This window comes from Phlebotomus papatasi, chromosome 1 (assembly GCF_024763615.1).
Source record: "Phlebotomus papatasi isolate M1 chromosome 1, Ppap_2.1, whole genome shotgun sequence".
NCBI classification, from domain to species: domain Eukaryota; kingdom Metazoa; phylum Arthropoda; class Insecta; order Diptera; family Psychodidae; genus Phlebotomus; species Phlebotomus papatasi.
This window is the reverse complement of record NC_077222.1, coordinates 38,782,332-38,802,575: the sequence shown is the minus strand read 5'-3', so window position 1 is coordinate 38,802,575 and position 20,244 is coordinate 38,782,332. Positions and strand designations below refer to the sequence as shown.

The following is a 20,244-nucleotide window of genomic DNA, read 5'->3' as shown; positions in this document are numbered from 1 at the left end:
GGTCTGTAGGTTTAGTGTTAATCTGAATTGAAGGATATAATAATTTAAATTAAAATGTGTTATTATAATTAGTTTATAAATATATTTTGAACAGTAACCTAATTAATTTCGACAAATATCAAAACTTGAGTGCGATTCCAGTAACTTTTACTTAATATTTGATACATCTATGAAACATAAAACTATTAAGAGTATTTTATCGACGAATGATCGATTTATAGATGTTTAATAAATCCAATCAAAACCAATTCCATTAAGAAATTAAGCTCACTTAAATTTGACCTTTATGGCTCCGGCACACCTTTTAGATCAGGAAAATTTCATAATGTCGAAATTCGAATTTCTTTCTTTCTCACATGCTTTACATATGTCTATCTCGTTCTTTCGTGCTCTTATTCTTCTTTTAAGCATCATTCCAAATTCAATTTAGCTCAATCGAATTTGGAATGCGAATGAATGAGATAGATATGCAAAGCTTGTGAGAAGGAAAGGAATCTGAATTTTGATTTCATGAAATTCTTCTAATTTAAAGGTGTGCTGGAGCCATTAAAAATTAAATTTTATTTTTTTATGGCCTCTACACATTAGGAGAAATTTCTTTAAAAAATGCCTTTTTGAAGAAAATTTTCGCTATCCTTGTAAGTAGAAACGTCAGAATTTAAAAAAAAAAGTCAATTTTTGACGAAAATTGCTTCTAGTTTAAATTAAGGCAATTTCATTAAATAAATACAGAAAAATTTGAAGTGTTTGAAGCCAGAGTGTGTGCGAAGCCTGAAAGCCTTCCCTTATAATTACACTTTAATCTCTATATGAACAAAATATAGGAATAAAATTTGAAACCATTAGTAGATATCAAATACCATTTAGTTGAATCGACTAATGTTTTCTACCTTCAGGAACATTCCATGTAGGGAAGATTGCTCTGAAAGTCAGTCCTGTAACTTGAACTTTAGCGATTAATTTTGTCTGATTAGTCGCGATGATCGGTGACAGTTTCACACGGGATCCACGTCAATTAAGGGACAAAAAAGGCTCTCTTGCATCTTTGTCAGCGTCATGCTGCTCTGCCATGGCATATGGGGTCGGAATTTCTGGGTGTTTGATTCGCTTGTCACAACAATATGTGGATCACGGGATTAAGATCCACGCGAATCAGATGAAACCCAAGGCAAAGTCTCACGAGCCTCTTGAGAGACGATCTTAATATTTGATACACGATTTCGGCGAAAACTGAATGGTGATCAGCCTGAGGATCGGCCTCTTAACAATTTAATCTCTACACGCAAATCGAGAATTTCCGATTCAATGAACATTAACATTGCCCGACTGAGCCACAAAATGCTACAACACTCACAAATTAGGTCTCTGTTATTATTCCATTCTCTGAAGTAAATGCTTCAATATTTATACGAAAGATACAAAACTTAAAGGTCCATCCAATGGTGGAAGAGCAATGAGACCAGAAAATGCGATGTTAAAACTTTTCTTTGCTTTTTTCATTGTGTCTCTGTCCAGTGTGTTTGCTAAAAAGACGAATATGCATTTTATATGGCGGCAAATGGAAGGTAAACATTCACCTTTATGGGCGCATGCATTTACCACTGCCCCATGTTTGTTTTAACATAATATTTTTACAAATACAACAGATTAACAAAACATAACATTTTCTCGCTCTGCCAGTGTTACAAGTCGAGGGGAATTTTTTTAGGCCTCAAAAAATTCTTGAAGCAACTTTAAAACTTTATGGCCTCCATTTCCGATGGGGCATTTTTTTAAGGGTTGGTGCATTTCATTTAATTGAGCATTTTATTGCAGGAATTCACATTTATTCTTATTCCATGACTAAGTAAAAATTTATAATGTGAGTGACTGACACAATCCCATGAAAATTCCATTCTTTATTTGGAGTAATGTTATCCTTTCATTTCCTCATTGCGATGAGGTTAAATTGTTTTTTGAAAGGCGAACATTCTATAAAGATTTTTTTTCTTCAGACTTTTTCCATAATATTTTTTGTGGTAAATTTCGTAAACTCCCACAAATTTCTTTTAAATTAACTATTTCTTCTCTAACTGTGTTATCACACTTGCACATTAAAATTTTAATATGATTCACATTAATTGTCGCTGGTGAGAGTCCAAATGTGTAATTTGTTTGTTTGAATCATTTTATATTCAAAATTTGATCTATTTGTTGATAAAAAGGTAGACTTGGCCCGCAAAATTTGATATAAATTGATTTATAGCATTAATGCGAAAAATTAATGCGATTTTCTCTTTAATTTTTTAATGTGAAAAATATTTATGCTTTAGGTAAATTTAAACTTATTTTTGCAGACCAAGTCCACTTCTTTATCAATAAATAGGAAAACCCCAAACATTAAGTGACTCAAAGACACAAATAACATATTTGGACGCTCACAAGCGACAATTAATGTGAATCACATTAAAATTTTAATGTGCAAGTGTGATAACGCCGTAAATCTAATAATTTCCTTTAATCTCAAGTTTGAAAAAAAAAATGATTTGTGCATATTCACGGGATATTCGTGGATCTGTCATAAATATTTGGTATCAAGTAAAAGAGACAGAGTGATTACCTTCGATGTAGGGCTGCCTGAGGCCGATTCAGACATGCATGAGTTTCAAAAATATATATTTTTTTAAAGATATATACCAAGGTGGGGTAACTGGATCATTTTCCGAAGAGTACTACTTAAACTCTTGTTTTTGTACTGATGAAATTCTTTTTTACTTCTTCTAAATCCATAGAATTATTCACTGTTTCATTCAGAAACATAATATAAAAAAATTATCAAAATTATTAAAGAAAATTTGTAAAATAATGATAATACTGAAATAAGTCAGTCATAATGGTCATTGCTTTTTTACGCCTTCATTGCTTTTTTACACGTGGAAAAAATAATCAAAAAATTGCGGCACCAAACCAATTTTTGCACTAATTTGATATTTTTACGCCTTATGAGACAATATTCTTTAAAAAGAAAATGATGTATTAGTAAAATTGTCCGTTTATAAGTACCTTGAGAAAAGAGCAAAGAGCAATTGACCGGTTAATTGCTTTTTGCTCTTGATTCGAGGTGTTTAGATTTGGCAAATTTTACTAATAAATCATTTTTTTTAAAGAATATTGTCTCAGAGAATGGAAACAACATCAAATTGGTGCAAAAATTGGTTTGGTGCCGCAATTTTTTGAATATCTTTTCCACGTGTAAAAAAGCAATGAAGGCGTAAAAAAGCAATGACCATGTAGAAAATCCTAGTCTGTTTGCTGTGATTATGTTACTGTAGTGACTATATTACGGAAATAAAAATAAAAAAAATATTATTTTAAGTGGATAAGTCATAAACGATCTAGATAGCGAAGCGCCCGGATTAGCACACTTTACGATATTAAGATGGGATAAAAGGGTAAATTGTGATGCTACGCACCATTGGCATTGTCTTAAAGTTTCGGCACTTTTGGAAAGCCAAGTCAGTCTTTCTTCTTTTTAATTCTATGGATCTACCCCAGGTTCCCCTATTAGGTTCCATCTACATCCTACAACTAGAAAAACTGACAATAATCAGGGTATCTCAATAGCCCTAATTATTATTTATCAATAAGTGAAAATTAGATGGCAACATTACCACATCCCCTTGTAATTGCAAAATCAAGACCACGGGCTCTGTATTGGTAAAAATCGCCCTTATCTTACCTTTGGCTTTTAGCTGATGTTCAATGGATGAAAATGGGAAGAGAAAACAGGATTCAATTAAGCGCGAGTCACCCATTTTTCAACTTTGTTTGACTTCTCCTGACAATGGGACTTTTATCTCCCCTGAGAGCATTGTTTGCAAGAGGATTGTGAATGGATGTAGTAGGGACATCAGGGGCTGGAGTCAAGAAAAAAAAGTGATTCATGTCCTTTCCTCCTTTTCCTGGCAAAGCTCTTTTGAGTGCTTCATGGCATTATATCAGAAATTATATACAAGTTATTGTCAATTGATTTTTCTACTTAATGCGAGAGTCAGGGAAAAGAAGGCACAAGGTAGTGAATGGAAGGAGACAAGAGCTATTTTTGCGGGACTTTTTTGTCAGATGCTAAATTGAAAAAAAAAAATTCTGAGCCCATCTAACAATAATCTTGGGCAAAAGGAACATCTTTGATCATTTACCGCAATTTTTGTGAAAAATTAAACAAATTGCTCTGTATTTTCTCTCAGTGAATTTATTGTGGGTATCTTTCACCCAACGGGAGATCACTCCAGGGGAATTGCTAAATGCTTTTGCTTTTGGATCCAAAAAGGATCAGTTTCTGCCCTCTCTTGCTTTTTGTCATTCTCCATCATCTTTTTGCAAGGAAAAGAAGAAGACAAGCAAAAAAGGAAGAGAGAAATTGAAAAATGACGCGCCTTTTGCAGATGGAAAATGATGGTTTTGCTTGCGGTTTTTCGGAAACTTGAATGAAACTTTTGTATAGACAACCTGCATAGAAGAAGGGAAAATATTTTGACCGTATTTTGAGATCATGCTCTTGAAAGGATGTAATACAGAAGCTGTCACTTTCTGTAATTGATCACTTCTTACTCCTTTTCTAGTCTCTTTTTGAATATTTCTTAGATACATTCTACATTCTTTGGTTTCTTCTCCCAAAGTCCATTCGTTATGATCATTTTGTGTATCAAGGTAAATGCCAAATTTTATTTAGATTAGTGCTTCAAGAACAGACAAAAACCACAGTTTCTTTTTGGTAAATTGAGGGTAAATTTCCCGGAACTAGAAATAGTCAATTCTTTACCATTTCGTTTCGATTCTCAGTGTTATTTGGCTTTTTATCCTCAATGTTTGTGTTTTTACGAGCTACCGTGTCATCGATTGACACGATGATTCGCCACGGCGTTCACAGTGTTTGGCCAAAATGACACTTTTAACACTCATCCGTTGGAAGAGAAGAGGAAAAAAAAGTCAGCCCAAATATGAATCAATGGACAGTTTTTAGGAATTCCTGGTAAGACTTGGACATTTGGAAGATTCCTTCAATGTTAATTCTTGGTTGAATTCGACCATGACGATTCACGCAGAGGAAAGAATTGAACATGAAGAATGCTAGGACAATATTTCACAGCTCAAGGAAATTCTAACAGGATGTTCGTCTTGGCCTCTTACAATTGAGCAAATAAAAATTTTATTGATATTGCTAAATAGACAATAAAAGAGTAATAATCACCTTTAAAGAATTAAATTTGCTAAATGTATTCATTGATGAATTCCTTTGAGCGTTAGAAATCTTACAATGGATCTTTAAGGTCTATGTCAGATTGACTATTACAGGGTAGAATTGTAGAATTTTCTGTAGGGTTGCGGCATTACTTATGGCTTAGGGTAAAGTGGTACAAGTTGGACCATGGTACAAGTTGGACAATGGTACAAGTTGGACAGGACTTTTTTTTCTTTATAAATTTAGTACTTCATTTTTATTTGTACACCGAGAAAAATGTGGATGGTAAAATTTACCATCCTCCATACAAAATTCTAATGGCCGGATAGTAAAAAAGTCACCCAGCAAACGCGATATTAAATTGGACTGTCAAAAATTGTAGAATCTATTGCATGGATAGTAAATTCTAATAGCCGGATGGTAAATTCTAATATCCCCGGATATTAGATTTTACTATCCGGATGGTAAATTTTACTGGCAGGATAGTAAATTTTACTAGCCGGATATTAGAATGAAAAATGTCGGAAAAATTTATTTTTCCTTATTTTCATTGCTTTTTGGCCATTGTTTGAGGGCTTGGGGCCCTTCTTGGATGATATTCTCTGTATTTCAAGCCATTTTGGTGCGTGAAAATTGACGACTGCGCCGAGATTTGAACACGCGACCTTTGTGATGACAGTCCAGCATCTTCCAGCTGCGCCACGAATTGCTATAATGTATTCAAAGCATATCGGGAACCGTTGCATCGGCACCCACGATATTCCAAAATGACATTCTAACAGCAGGATGGCAAATTTTACTGGCTTGGATAGTAATTTCAATCGAAATTACTATCCTCCGTTAAAATTTACTGTCTTCCAGTTAAATTTTAACATCTAATATGCGGCCAGTAAAATTTACTTCCCGGATATTAGAATCTAAGAGAGGTCAAGGTAAAATCTAAATGAGGATAGTAGATTTTACCATCCGGCTATTAGAATTTACTATCCATAGGATAGTAAATTTTAAAATGTCAAGATGGTAGATTCTAAAGGAAAGTTTCTATGGAGGATGGTATTTTCTACTATCTTTTGAGGCAGTAGAATTTAAAGACACGATTTGTAGAAAATACCATCCAAATTTTTCTCGGTGTATATTTCAATGCTTTTGTTTCATAATTTGGTTCCTTGTGCTTAAGAAAAATGTAGTACTTTATTTATCAAGGAAAAATCCCTGTCCAACTTGTACCGGCGAAATGTCCAACTTGTAACACTATGTCCAACTTGTATCACTTTACCCTAGTCTCAAATTTTGTCAAAAAATAAGTTCGAAAATAAAAAAAAGTCATGATATGCTATCATGACATATCAAGTATTCCTAATTTTGCGGTTTTTCGAAATCTTGGTGGTAAAGTTCAAGATTTTTGCGAGGATGCCATAAGTATGGACGGGCCGGCCCATAAATAAGGCCAAGTGGACCCAAATATTTTTTATCTGTTATTTCGTCTCTAAAAGGCACATACTTTAATAAGCAATTTTTTGTTATAAATAAATAAATAAATAAATACGTATATAGGGTAAAGGCTCATAATTTTGGACAGTCTGCTTATAAGCATCGATGTTCCAAGTTTGAAGTGCGATATTTTTTATTAATATTAATTATTAATTGATTTTTTTTTGCTACTCTCTTTTCAGAAGAGTTGTTTAGAAACTTGGCAAGGGTTTATTGTCTTTGTTTTTACTAAAATTAGTCTTAATACGTTTAAAAATTAATTGATATGTACAGGTGAATTTGACTCTTATTTTGGTCAACTTGGTTATTAATTTGGACAACTTGGCTGTAAATTTGGACAACTAATCCGCCTCAACAGGATGCCGATTTTTCTTCATTTGATGAACCAATCTTACCAAGTCCTTTTCCTGTTCATGTAAGGGAAACGTAGAATGTCACAAGAAGCCCGGAAACTTTCCATATCATTCATTAAAGTGAGTTGACTTCGGTATTCCAAGTACGTGCGGATTCGCTCATTCCCTGGCCTTTCCGGGGGCCTTTCAAGGCATTTCTCGCTACATCTCTTTCATGGAGATGATGCTCCTTTGTTTCTCCATGCATTTGTCCAACCTAGTCATCATAAAAGCTAAAACTTCACGAAATTTCGTGAAAAAAACACCTGTCCAAAATAAGAAGTATCACCTCACTAGTGAATGTCTTAAAAAATTTCCCATTTTTCACAGGAAAAATCTAATTTATAAGGCAAATCTCATTTCAGGTCAAATGTACAAATCACTATTAACGTGAATCAACACAATATTCAATGAATATTCAATAATATCACTCAAAAAAAAAGCGAAGAAACATTGTTAGTACTTCACCACAGCTAAACAAGACTGAAGTACAGTCGAGTTCCTCAAATTTGAACGACGGTTGAGTTCAAAACGTTCAAAATGTAAAATTTGAGGTTATGTGAAGAAAGTTTTTCGTGGAGTTCCATTTTTCTCTGGTTTTTCCTCAATATTATCGTATTATATTAACTTCCGCAACAAATTCCATTTATTTCACAATAAATTACATTGATATATTCTCTAAAGTTATTTATCTTAATTTTAGGAAAAGTGAATTTCACATGAATTCCGTTATGTTTTTGAAAATATTGTTCAAATTTGAGGAGTGAGAAATGTCATCTATACCCCCCAAATGTTCGAATTTGAGGAACTCTACTGTAAACACAAAGTTCTGTCATATTTCTCGTAAGCAATTGCTCACACTGAATTTTCAACAAAGCAATTTCTACTCAAATCATATTCAAAATTTAACGTTTTTAGTGGTAAAATCTTCCAAAAAGAAAAAATATTTAGATAGAATTCATTATTCATCAAATATTGGAATAAAAATCCATCATTTTAATCAATTTATTTTTATTGTCCAATTTTATCTTCAAAATGTCCGAAATAAGAAACAGATCAAAAATATGAGCCTTTCCCCTATATATCTTTGCTGGTGATTTAGTTCGATCAACTTTTTAGTACAAAAAGGAAAAGAAAAAATTAATAAAAAATATATTTTCAATTAATGCCATAATTACCCAATTATCAACAATTGCACGATTTGTAAATAGAGAAACTTGTACTAAATTGAGCTCATTAAAACATATTAGGGGAACGGGAAAGGTCTCACGTCTAACAAGAATGTGTCAAAGAGATCAGACATTTAGAGTGTTCATATGAGCAATTAAATTCAGCAAACAAGACCCAGTTGAAGTGCCTCAAAGTAAGAATATGTGAATGCAAGAGAATAAAGATAAGCTCATGATAATAATTAGTGCAAATCATCATTTTTCACTTGGGCACATACCATAAGGTGGGCAATTCAATCTTACGCTTTACGTGGAAACGTACTATCCCCTTACGACTATAATCAAGTCACATTAATCCACTCAAGATCACACTAATGATGTGTTCTGTATAACTATTCTTTCCGTAGAAAATATTGCAGCGAATTTATTTCCCTCAATGGTTTCTTCGACTGGACTTCCACTCATCGATGCTGTTCAGTTTCTGTTGTTCGTTTTTTTTCAACGGATTTTTTTCTATACTCATCTTTTTTTTCCTCGAAGAAATTCACCTGCAAATGACCACGCCTTCAACTAAGGTGGAGTCACATTTGTATCTAATTTTCTATAGATTCATACTCACACACATTGAGAGATGAAATCCCAAAAAAAATTAGTCATTCAAGTGTTAAATTATTTCTTGTATATCTACCGAAAGTCTACAAAATGACGATCAAGCCTCGTGATCGTTAAACAAGTATCCACATGGCGGACAATTAGATAACGAACTGCCTCTTCCATACAGGAAATCCCCAGAGAAATCACCTAATTTAGAAGGTGGAGTTGATATGGCATTTTTTCACTGGTTTAATTTCATTGAAAAAGGATTGACGAGGAATGATGAAAGATCATCCTCATTCTGATACATATTGCAACAACAAAAGCAACATCATTGTCCATCAATCATAGTGAAATTTTTTCCAATAGGCAAGATCACGATCAATGGAGAAGAATTGTCGACATCTGTCACAACAATGTGGTTTCTTTTGTGCAGCTAAATCACCGACAGAGGTACAAATGTATATAATTTTAAAGTCAAGAGTAGAAGAAGTTCACCAATGCATTCTTCTGCTTCTTCTTTCAGTTGAAATAGTTATTTTTTAAACAAAACAAAATACTTCTAATTATTGGCATGATAACAGCTCCTTGACTTTAGTGATTTGTTAATCTTGCTAAAGAACAGGCCTAATGATCACTTTATTATATTGAGACTAATGATTCTCCAATAAAATTGGTTCTAAAAGCTTTTCATTTTTTATAAAAAGCTTTGTGACGTGAAAAATCTTCTGACATAAGTCATGAAAAATGCTATACTTTATATAAGGGTCTCGAAAGACCTTAGGATTAGCCGAGAGACAGCTTAGCGCAATTATATTCGCAATAATGGTTAAACTACTTTTCCATCATTTTCCATTAAGCCGTCTCTCGGCTTAAGTCGTAAGTATGTCTAAGGCATAAAATAATTTGGAATTACTTGAAAAAATGATTTTTTAAATTTTAGAATATGATTATGCAAAAATATCGACCGCCTGACGGATCAGAACGATCATTGAGAAGATAAGAGAATTTGGCACATCACAAAATCTTTGCAAAAATTGACAAATCTGCACGATATTTGAGAAATATCGATATTCAGTTTTACACGATTTTTAAAAAATTCTACTTAACAGAATGATCGATAAAACTTAGTGGATTGGCAAATCGGTACGACTTTTGCAACGATTACCAGATCGATAAGATATTTGGAAAAGATCGATAAACCTTCAGTTAGATACGAATTTTTAAAGATCGACAGGAGCTATTCTTTAAAAGATTGGAAGATTGACAAATTTATATGATTTTAGCAGAGATTGACAGATTGGTATGATCATTTGAAGAGATCGACGTTTTCGAGAAAAATAATCAAATTGAAACAATAACGACATAAACGATATAAAAGCCAATCTAGTAAATTGAAATTGTATATTAAAAAAATATGATCATCCTATGGATGTATAGCATATTACAACATGAGAAAGAATTTTCCACCGTTTTTACTCTGGTGTAGATTGGTAACCAACGCTAAGACGGCGGTGTCCGCTGAAAAAATATTTGCAATTTTCTTTTTGTTATAAAAATTTGAAATGCATTGCCGATAAAGCATTGATGATAATATTTATCTCTCTATCTATCTGTTTTATCGAGGTACATGGAGAATATACCATTTAGATTTTTATTATTTTTAGATTCTCTTATTAAGATCGACATATTGCCAAATCGGTAAGTCCTTCGTACATTTAGACAGATAGGGACGACATTTAGGAGAATTCGACTAATTTTCAGTTCGATGTAAATTTGCATGACTTGACAAATTAAAACAATTATTCAAAGAGATAGTTTTTAGGAAAATCTTAAAAATTTGGAGGGTGTTTGGAAAAGATTAGTGGATTTTTAATTCTCAAGAATGTTTACAAAGATCAAGAGATCTGAAGAATATTCAGAAAAGATCAAAAAATGTGTAGAACAGTTTTACGAAGATAAACAGAGCAATAGATTGATTCAATTTTTGTATGGGCCGACAGATCGATACGACCTCAATTAGAGATCCATAGATCTAAATGATCTTTGCAAAAATCATTACGGGATTTTTAAAAGACGAAAGATTAAGAAAGTATAAGCCGATCATATCTATTTTTATTCATCACATTAATTGTGATACTGAGCCTTGTTAGAACTTCCAAAAATGGATTTATAATAATAATGAACAAACAAAAAATTAAATTTGGTTCATGAGAAAAATCAAAGGGACAGATAATCCTAACCGGCTTATGTAGGTGAGATTCTTAACGTGAGCTAACTCGGAGTGCATGCAAATTCGATTTGATGCTGAAGTAGGGAGACGCCATTCAGTTATCTTGAATCAAATTCGTGAAATTATACAAGTTTCGTATTTGAACCAAAATGTCAAGGATTTGGATGAACTGACAGAAAAGTGTTATATGGGTGAAATGTAGACCAGAATGTTCTCTATAATTTTGCCGTAGAACTTGAACTCATCGATTACTCAGAAGCCAAGATAAGCGAGGTTTTTTGTTTCTTAACTCGTTTTTTCATCCAGAGTGCCCCAAGTGTTCATTTGTTGAACTTCAACTAAATCAAAGAATTGTTGTATTTTGCGGGACTTTCCATTTAAACCCCTATTTTAAGTGTCTTGGTGGAGTAGAGGCAGTCAAATTGGCATCTGAGTGATTTCAAAGCGTTATTATGGGAAAAATCAATTTTTTCACACTTAAACGGCAAAATCGGAGTGATAGCGTAGTCTGACCGGAAAATGATGTATGGACGAAATATAGAGACAAATGTGCTCTACAATTATGTTGAAGTAATCATCAAAATCGGTTCAGCGACAGTCGAGATAATTGAGGTTATGTGATATTGAAATTGGTTTTTCGACTGTGGCGCCCCTGGTGTTGGTCCCACAAAGTTCAAATATTCTAGAAAGTTGTAGCATTTGGTGAGATCTTTCGTTTAAGCCCTCATTCATCAAAATCGGTCACATAGAACCGGAGATATGATTTTTTGAATTTTGTGAACTTTGACCCCTCATATCTCCGGTTCTATTGAAACCACAGCGCGCATACGCACCATTTTGGAAACGTCCTAGACTGGACTACAACATACTAAAATTTCATTAACTTGCACAATGCCGTTTTTGAGAAAAGTGACTTTGAATTTCGATGAATTTTGACGCTATCACAGCGCCACCTGTGGTGACTTTTTGAACTTCCATCTGAAAGTGCTCATCGAGACGAAACCAAAAAGGTAAAATTTAGGTCGCTATGTTAATTAGAACCGGAGATAGAGGCCGGTCAATGTTCGAACTTTGACCCCTTATAGCTCGGGTCAGGGGTTATGGATCGACTTAAGGTTTTTTTTGTTTGATAGGTATAATCAACGGCTACAACATACTAAATTTTCAGCCCGATGCACAATGGAATTTTTGAGTTATTTAACTTTTAAGATTTAAAAATTTTCTTTTTAAAAAAAGCGCCCCTAGCGGTGGTTTTATGAACTTGCGATGTTAGAAGGAGAAGTGGCATTTCACGAGAGCTTTCCAAAAAGCCCTCACTTTTTAAATTCTGACAATTAGAACCGGAGTTATGGCCATTTTAAGAAATTTTTTTTGGACCCTTATAGCTCGGGTCAGGGGGGTCGGGGGACCTTAAATTTGGTATTGATGGAAAGCTCTAAGGCCCAGCTATAACATACTAAAATTTGAGTCCGCTGAATGCCATAGGGGCGGAGCTATTGAGAAAACAAAAAAAGGGGGGTCTTCAAAATGGCGGAAGGAGGGGTGGGGGGTGGGGGGTCTATGCACCAAGTTGCAATTTTCACCCGATATATAACCTTTGCCGAAAACCGCAAGTCGATATCTTTTTTAGTTTAGGAGCTATTAAGCTCCAAAGAGCGGCCGGCCGGCCGGCCGGCCGGCCAGCCGGCCGGCCGGCCGGGAACGTAAATTAGCCACATATATATTCGTGATCAGGAAGTGCTGAAACACATTTTGGCCAAATTTGAGGTCGATCGGACGACATGAAATTTTGTTAGGATTATAGTAGGTGAGATTGTTAAGAATCTCACCTAATATTATCAGTAATCAATTTTGAAAAAAAAAAAAATTAAAAAGTAGTGAAATTTTAATGAAAGTTTTGGCAAAGGAAGAATAAATAAACAAATTTAATTTTTAAAATAAAAATTTCATATTGTTTTTCATTTTCGAAAAGGATTTCAAAGGAGTGTTAGTACTTTATCGAATTTCAAGAAAATTTCAAAAGGATCTAGTATTATTTTATAAATCCTCAAAACGGAATAGAAATTGACCAATGCTTTATGAGAATTTAATTAGTATTAAAATGAATTTTTACAAAGAAATTTTTCCATTTAGAAAAATTTTTGCAGAACTTTGTGAATTTATAACGTAATTGCTCAATTTTTAAAATTTTTAGAATATTACTTTTAATTTTATCATATTAACTAGCAGTTATTTGAATTACATCACACAGTTTATAAACGTTAATTAATTAATAGAAGTTCATTTTTTTTGTTCCCTCCCTTACCTATTTTGTAGGTATAAAGTCCTTTGGCCTATTATGGCCAAGAAAATAGAAGTTCTATGTAGTAAGGGATAATGAGTTCTAAAACCTTTTAACTTTCACTTGAAATCTGATGATATCCATAATAATATTAAATGTAAGACTTGTGTTTTTCTTTTAAAGACTTCCTCTTGTACCTAGTAAAGTGCCCCTGCTTCGTGGATATTCAACTATATAGTGTAACCGTAACTTATTCAGAATGGGTGATAACATGTCGTGATCACAAGCATCTGAGAGAGTTGTACTGTGGGCAAAAAAAAACATGAAATGGTGTTTAAGCACGCCAGCAAATTGATAGAAGAGGAAGATGTTGTGTTAAAATCGTAATAATCATAATTATCGCTTACCACTTTAAATTATTCATAATGAGATTCCTGTGATTCCTTTCTCTATGGTGGCGTGTTCTTTTAGTTCATTCCGCAAAAGGGCATTTTTGCGTCTCGATCAATTGAATTGATGTTGGACTCAAGGAGTGCAATTATGCAATTACTGAGCCACTTTATACCATCTCAATTCAGACATAATTGAAGAGCTCTTTTTCACCTCCATTGGTCACCCAAGTGCTGTGCGAGTGACAATGTGATAAAAGTGCCTCAAGATGTACATGAAAATGTTCAATGATGTGATACATCACATTCTCCCAGCACCATCATTTAACCCAATCGCACATGAGGTGGTGCGAAAGAGACGGTGATTGCTGATAAGTCGGCATAACATTAATTTTATACCACTCTCTGTTCCCATTGCAGCGTTGCAAGGAGAAACTCAACACATTGGCGTGGTCTGTGATGAATCAGTGGCCAGGAGTGAGACTCAGGGTGACCGAAGCTTGGGCTGAGGAGCGTCTCCATGGTCACGAATCGCTTCACTACGAGGGCAGGGCCGTGGACATCACGACATCCGATAAGGATAAGAGCAAGTACGGCATGCTGGCCAGGTTAGCCGTTGAAGCCGGTTTCGATTGGGTCTTCTACGAGAGTCGAGGCTACATCCATTGTTCAGTGAAGTCAGGTAAGGGTTTAAAAATTTTAAAAGTTGCTTCCTTCCTGGGATTTAAGTGCCACTGTCTACAACTAAGAAGTAGGGGAAATGCTTCTAATTTTGTCCAGTTTCTTATTTTGGACACTTTGAGGATAACATTGGACACTAAAAATAAATTGATTAAAATGATGGATTTTTATTCCAATATTTGATGAATAATGAATTCTATCTAAATATTTGTTCTTTTTGGAATATTTTAACACTAAATACGTTAAAATTTGAATATGATTTGAGTTGAAATTGCTTTGTTGAAAATTCAGTGTGAGCAATTGCTTACGAGAAATATGACAGAACTTCGTGGCTTACTTCAGTCTTATTTAGTTTTGGTGAAGTACTAACAAAGTTTGTTCGCTGTTTTTGAGTGATATTGTTGAATATTCATTGAATATTGTGTTGATTCACGTTACTGATGATTTGTACATTTGACCTGAAGTGAGATTTGCCTTGTGAATTATATTTTTCGTGTGAAAAATGGGAATTTTTTTAAGACATTCACCAGTGAGGTGATGATTCTTATTTTGGACAGGTGTTTTTCTCACGAAATTTCGTGAAGTTTTAGCTTTTGTGATGACTAGGTTGGACAAATGCCTGGAGAAACAAAGGAGCATCATCTCTACGAAAGAGATGCAGTGAGAAATGCCTTGAAAGGCTCCCGGAAAGGGCAGGGAATGAGCGAATCCGCACGTACTTGGAGCACCGAAGTCAACTCACTTTAATGAATGATATGGAAAGTTTCTGGGCTTCTTGTGACATTCCACGTTTCCCTTACATGACCAGGAAGAGGACTTGATAAGATTGGTTCATAAAATGAAGAACAATGGGCATACTATTGAGGCGGATTATCTGTCCAAATTTACAGACAAGTTGTAAAAATTAATAACCAAGTTGTCCAAAATAAGAGTCAAATTCACCTCTACATATCAATTCATTTTTAAACGTATTAAAACTAATTTTAGTAAAAATGAGATGATAAATAGCTTGCCAAGTTTCTAAACAATCCTTCTGAAAAGAGAGTAACAAGAAAAGTCAATTAGTATTGAAAATATGGCACTTCAAACTTAGGATATCGATGCTTATATGCAGACTGTCCAAAATTATAAGCACTTCCCCTAAAACATTAAATTTTATCAGCAAAAAATGAAATTTGTTCAGAACTCAAATTAGAACTATGCAATTTTCACGAAAGACTCGGCACAGAGAAAATAGGTCAAAAGGTCCATTAGGGTAGGATGGAGTAATTCGGAATCATGTCTATTTTGGAATTGTGCGATTTTTTTACTGTTTGAGATTGTCAAAGAGAAAAAGAAAATCATTTTACATTCAAGAGTACTTTTTCGTTATTTTTTTTTCTTTTGCCATTAAAACTGTTAAGAAATCTGGAAATTCAAAATTAGACATGATTCTAAATTATCCCATCTTACCCTATAACTGCAACGCCTGCAACCAACATGAATGTTTATGCCCGGCGTATCTTTTTAGATCAAGAAAATTACATAAAAAATAGTCTTAATTATTTAAAGAAAAATCTTTTTAAATAGTTAAAATAATAGTACAAAAATATCAAATGAGAAAAGTCTTAAAAAAAATCTTTCAAATATTTTTGTACCAAATCGTACCGTAAAATATTCTTTTATTCACAGATTAAATTGAAAAAATTATGATATATGTAGTACAAAACGAATTGAAAATAATAAGGTGCGTTCAAAGAAACCTCTATTTTTCTCTCTCAGTTTCTCAGAGCTTTAATTTCTGTAATTTAAAATGAAAGAAAGTTTAAATATTTAAATTTTAGTATTTTAATATTAAAGTCTTTAGAAAATACTTCAAAATTTAAAGATTATCTCACAAAGTTAATTAATAGTTTAGCAGTTATTGCGAAGTTTGTTTCATTTTGTTTAAATTTAAAGGCTTAAGATAATGTGATTTTAAATTTAAGAACTTTATAGAAACTACGACTAGATTTTCAAGACCAATTTTGAATATTAAAGGATTCATTTCAAAAATAAAATTTTGAAGGATCTCTTCAATACTAAGCTTAATTCAAATTAAAATATTAAATAAATATTAATATTAAATAATGTTAAATATTAGGTAAATGTAAAAATTTAAAATTTAAAATTTTGAATGAATGGATCAGGGAAACCTCATCTATTTCAAAACCTTGTCCCAATATTCTCCGTATTTAAAAGTTTAAAGAGTCTTTCAGATCTCAGTGTTAAAGAAAACTTAAAGGCATTTGATGTTTCAATTTTAACTTTATTTTTTATTTTTTAAATACTTCAGATCAACGGTTTCAAGAAATTTGACATTTTAAAATCAAAGACCTTTATCGAACAATATGAATCACTCTTTAAGGATTGATTGAAAGATTTTACTTTTTAAAATTCATCCCATAAAATTGATTGAAGTTTTTCAACAAGTACAACCATCAATTAAATAAAAAAAAAAAGATTTTCTTGACTTCTAGAACCTTGTTCCCCCTTTAATATTTTAATTAAGAATATAGGAGTAAAATTAAATTTTCGTTTAATACACGAAAACTAAATTAAGTTTTAGATCGAATTTAAACTCTGCGACTACTGATAAATGGCCTTCCCTTAAGGGTTGTAAAAATAATAACTTGCAAAGGTAGTAGAACCTATATTTAAGACACCATTTTGAAGATTGAAAAATTGTATTTACGATATCCCTCTCATATGGGTTTCGCCTTAAGGAGGCACCCCATCCCTTTAGAAACCACATGGCCGATCCCAAATACAATGCTAACGAGAAGCTTGTTAATTTGCTGAATCTCGGTATCGCGTGTATATATGTTGCTCGATCATCGTACAAAAGCGTGAAGGTGATCTTTAATTTTACATCGAGCCGAATCCTCACGTATTTTTGCCTGGTTTCCAAACACGATTCCATGAGTTCATTTTCGAGGGGTCGAATTTGTGGTTGCCGGGAAAGGTGTGCAAATTCCTCCATCATGGAGCTTTTAGGTAAGCTTCTTGCAATAATCATGGGGCAATTCCTTCCCATGACTTGGGATTTTAACAAAAACAGGAAAAAAAAGTGGACAGGAAACCGCAGAAATTCCTCTGGGAAGTTGTGTGAATGCTCCTCAAACGGGAAATGCATCTTTTTGCATGGTGATACAATTACAAGATCCCTCGGCGTGATCGAATTTCCAAATATTTTCACTCTCACTCTTCCCAGTAACTTGTTTCTCTTGCTCTCCTTCTTTTCGGTCTTATGGAGGGCACAATGGGAGCCCATCGTGGCCAGACTTCACTGATTTGGTGCGAAAATTCAAACGAGAATTATGTTACCTCCTATCATTATAAATGCCAGAGGCGATCTCTAAGTGATTTTGGCTGTTTTCACGCACACTCCAGAAAAGTCCCAGCATCAATGGATGAATCCTCAACTGCAGATTCTTTATTCCTCTGACTTTATCTTCAATATGTGCAGAACCTTGAGATTTTGGCATCATTTTCTTTTTCCAACATTCTGGCCAACATTATTACCTCTACTCACGTTTCTGCTCACATTTAATTATCATTTAATTAAATCACCTCTTGGATTTCTCTGGCGGAGACACCAGACGAAAGAAACTCAAAAGGAAGATGATATTCAACATGAATGGGAGAGTCATCAAATAAACACTTTGATTTCATTTGGACTAGTCACAGTAATATCAATTAGAGATATATCCTAATTTCCTCTTGCACCATGCTGCGATGCTTAAATAATTACCGAGAACTCCATCAATTCATCCAAAATTTCTTGCTTTGGCTATATCTCAAGATAATATTGTGTCCTCCAGCCTCCGGAGATTTTATCACTGGAAACTATTTTGAGAAACCAGAATATTATATTTGTCTTTCGAAGGCCAAGAGAATTCCTCCGGTTAAGGGAGAAAAACAATGGATGCATCAATCACAGGCCCATTTTAATTGAGGTCACAAATTGATTCCTTTCTCAGTGGAAACGATATACCAAACACTTTATTCTTGTATCTTGTAGAACATATCATTCCACCATTCGGAAACTGAAAGGCTTAAAGGGAAAGTTTGTCGGGGAGGGTGCAGCAGTTTCTGTGTACATTAAAATTGGGTGATTCTGGGAAATAAATAGATTTTGTAATATTTTTAGATAATATAATATTTACTTAAACGAAACATACGAGAAATAGGGGAAACTGGGGTACCACCAAACACGGGGTAGCACCAAACACTAATTTTTCTAAACTACTTGGACTATCTCGACCATTTTTTCAGCGGACAAGCATCCATGCCTAACAATTTCTATAAGTCTTGTCCACTGAAGTTGAATATCTGATTAAAAAATCGCAGTGTTTGGTCACTGAGAAAAAAAAGAGGGTGCGATTAACTTTTTTTCCTCGTCACTTTAACACTTTTTAGGTGTAAAAATGTATCAACATTTTTTTATGTTAATTTTACACCTTTTTAAGGGTAAAATTAACATTAATAAGGGTAACTTGAACCCTAAATACACCTAAAAAAGGTAATATTTACATCGATTTTGGATCAATATTGCAGGGTAAAATTAACATTTCCGGAATGTTATTTTAACTTTTTTGGATTTCTCTTCAGTGGTACTACCCCGTGTTTGGTGGTGACCCAGTTTCCCCTAGCTAGAATCTTTAACATATTTTATTTTAATGTTAAGATAAGATAAGATTTTGCCAGGGGTCAGTTCTCCATTTCGGATATTCCGATGCATCCAGGCCACCAATTGGGCCCCTTATGCTTCCCCACTCCTATTCTATCTTATCCCCCGATACGGGTAGCCGCTCTATATCGCAGCTCTGTGTGGACAATCAGTGCCGTTACTATATCACAGCATCCCTTCTCGGTGTGTGTTTGGGATCAGTGACAGCGAATATTTGTATCGATTGAAGTACCACTTTCACATCGAAACTCGTTTTCGTACCAGCCTCTATTGTTTTTAGGCGGTTCACTTTTTTGCCAATATGCACCATTGACATTACTATTCATTCATTCACTGGACGAATTCGAAGCCGATATGGCATGAGAAATCTTTTTTCTGCTGCCGCTCAGCCACGAACCCACGACCTCGCAGTCACAGAGCCACTGCTCTATCCACTGACCCACTCGAGGCGCCTTATTTTAATGTTAATATTAGTAGAAATTTTGTAAGAGGACGCAACGCATAAAACTGTCCTACATTTTCTAAAATTTGGAAAAAAGTAATATTAAAGATATTCATTGAAACTTACGAAAGGACATTCTTTATTAAATTTCCCGTATTGTATCAAAGAATATGATTTTTTCAAAATTTAAAATTAAGTTACTGTTCCTACTGGTGACTTTGGCCCCTCGCTTTTGGAAGCTTTGCTTTAATTCTAGCACTTAAGGATTGTCTTCAAGAATTGGATATGGTAGATCGGATCGGTGAAGATAAAGATCATCATTTTGTGTTAAAATTAAAGTAAAGCTCATGAACAGCATGAGGTCAAAGTTATCTGCATCTACGCTTAATTTTTTAATATTGATAAAATAGTGACTGAAACATGTTCCTGTTGATGCTATAAAATGTAAAGAAATATAACCTGACCGAATTAAATTGATTCCATCTAAATTTAAAAATATCACTGTTTTTATATATGTTTTGAAGAATTTTTTAATGTTAGCCTTCGCAAAAGAAGCTTTTATTGATTTTCTTTCTTCAAACATATTTTTTTTGCATCAATTTTCAAAATTTTCAAAATCCGAGCTTGGTTGTTTTTATAA

General features: G+C 33.8%; 1 protein-coding gene across 1 annotated transcript in view; it reads left to right on the top strand.

Moving 5' to 3' along the window:
* The window catches only part of LOC129799671 (protein hedgehog), a 56,191-nt gene that overhangs the window by 24,185 nt on the left and 11,762 nt on the right, over positions 1 to 20,244 (top strand). Inside the window, exon 2 of the mRNA XM_055843779.1 lies at positions 14,191 to 14,452. Within this exon, the coding sequence (XP_055699754.1) occupies positions 14,191 to 14,452 (262 nt within the window). The remainder of the gene's footprint in view (positions 1 to 14,190; positions 14,453 to 20,244) is intronic.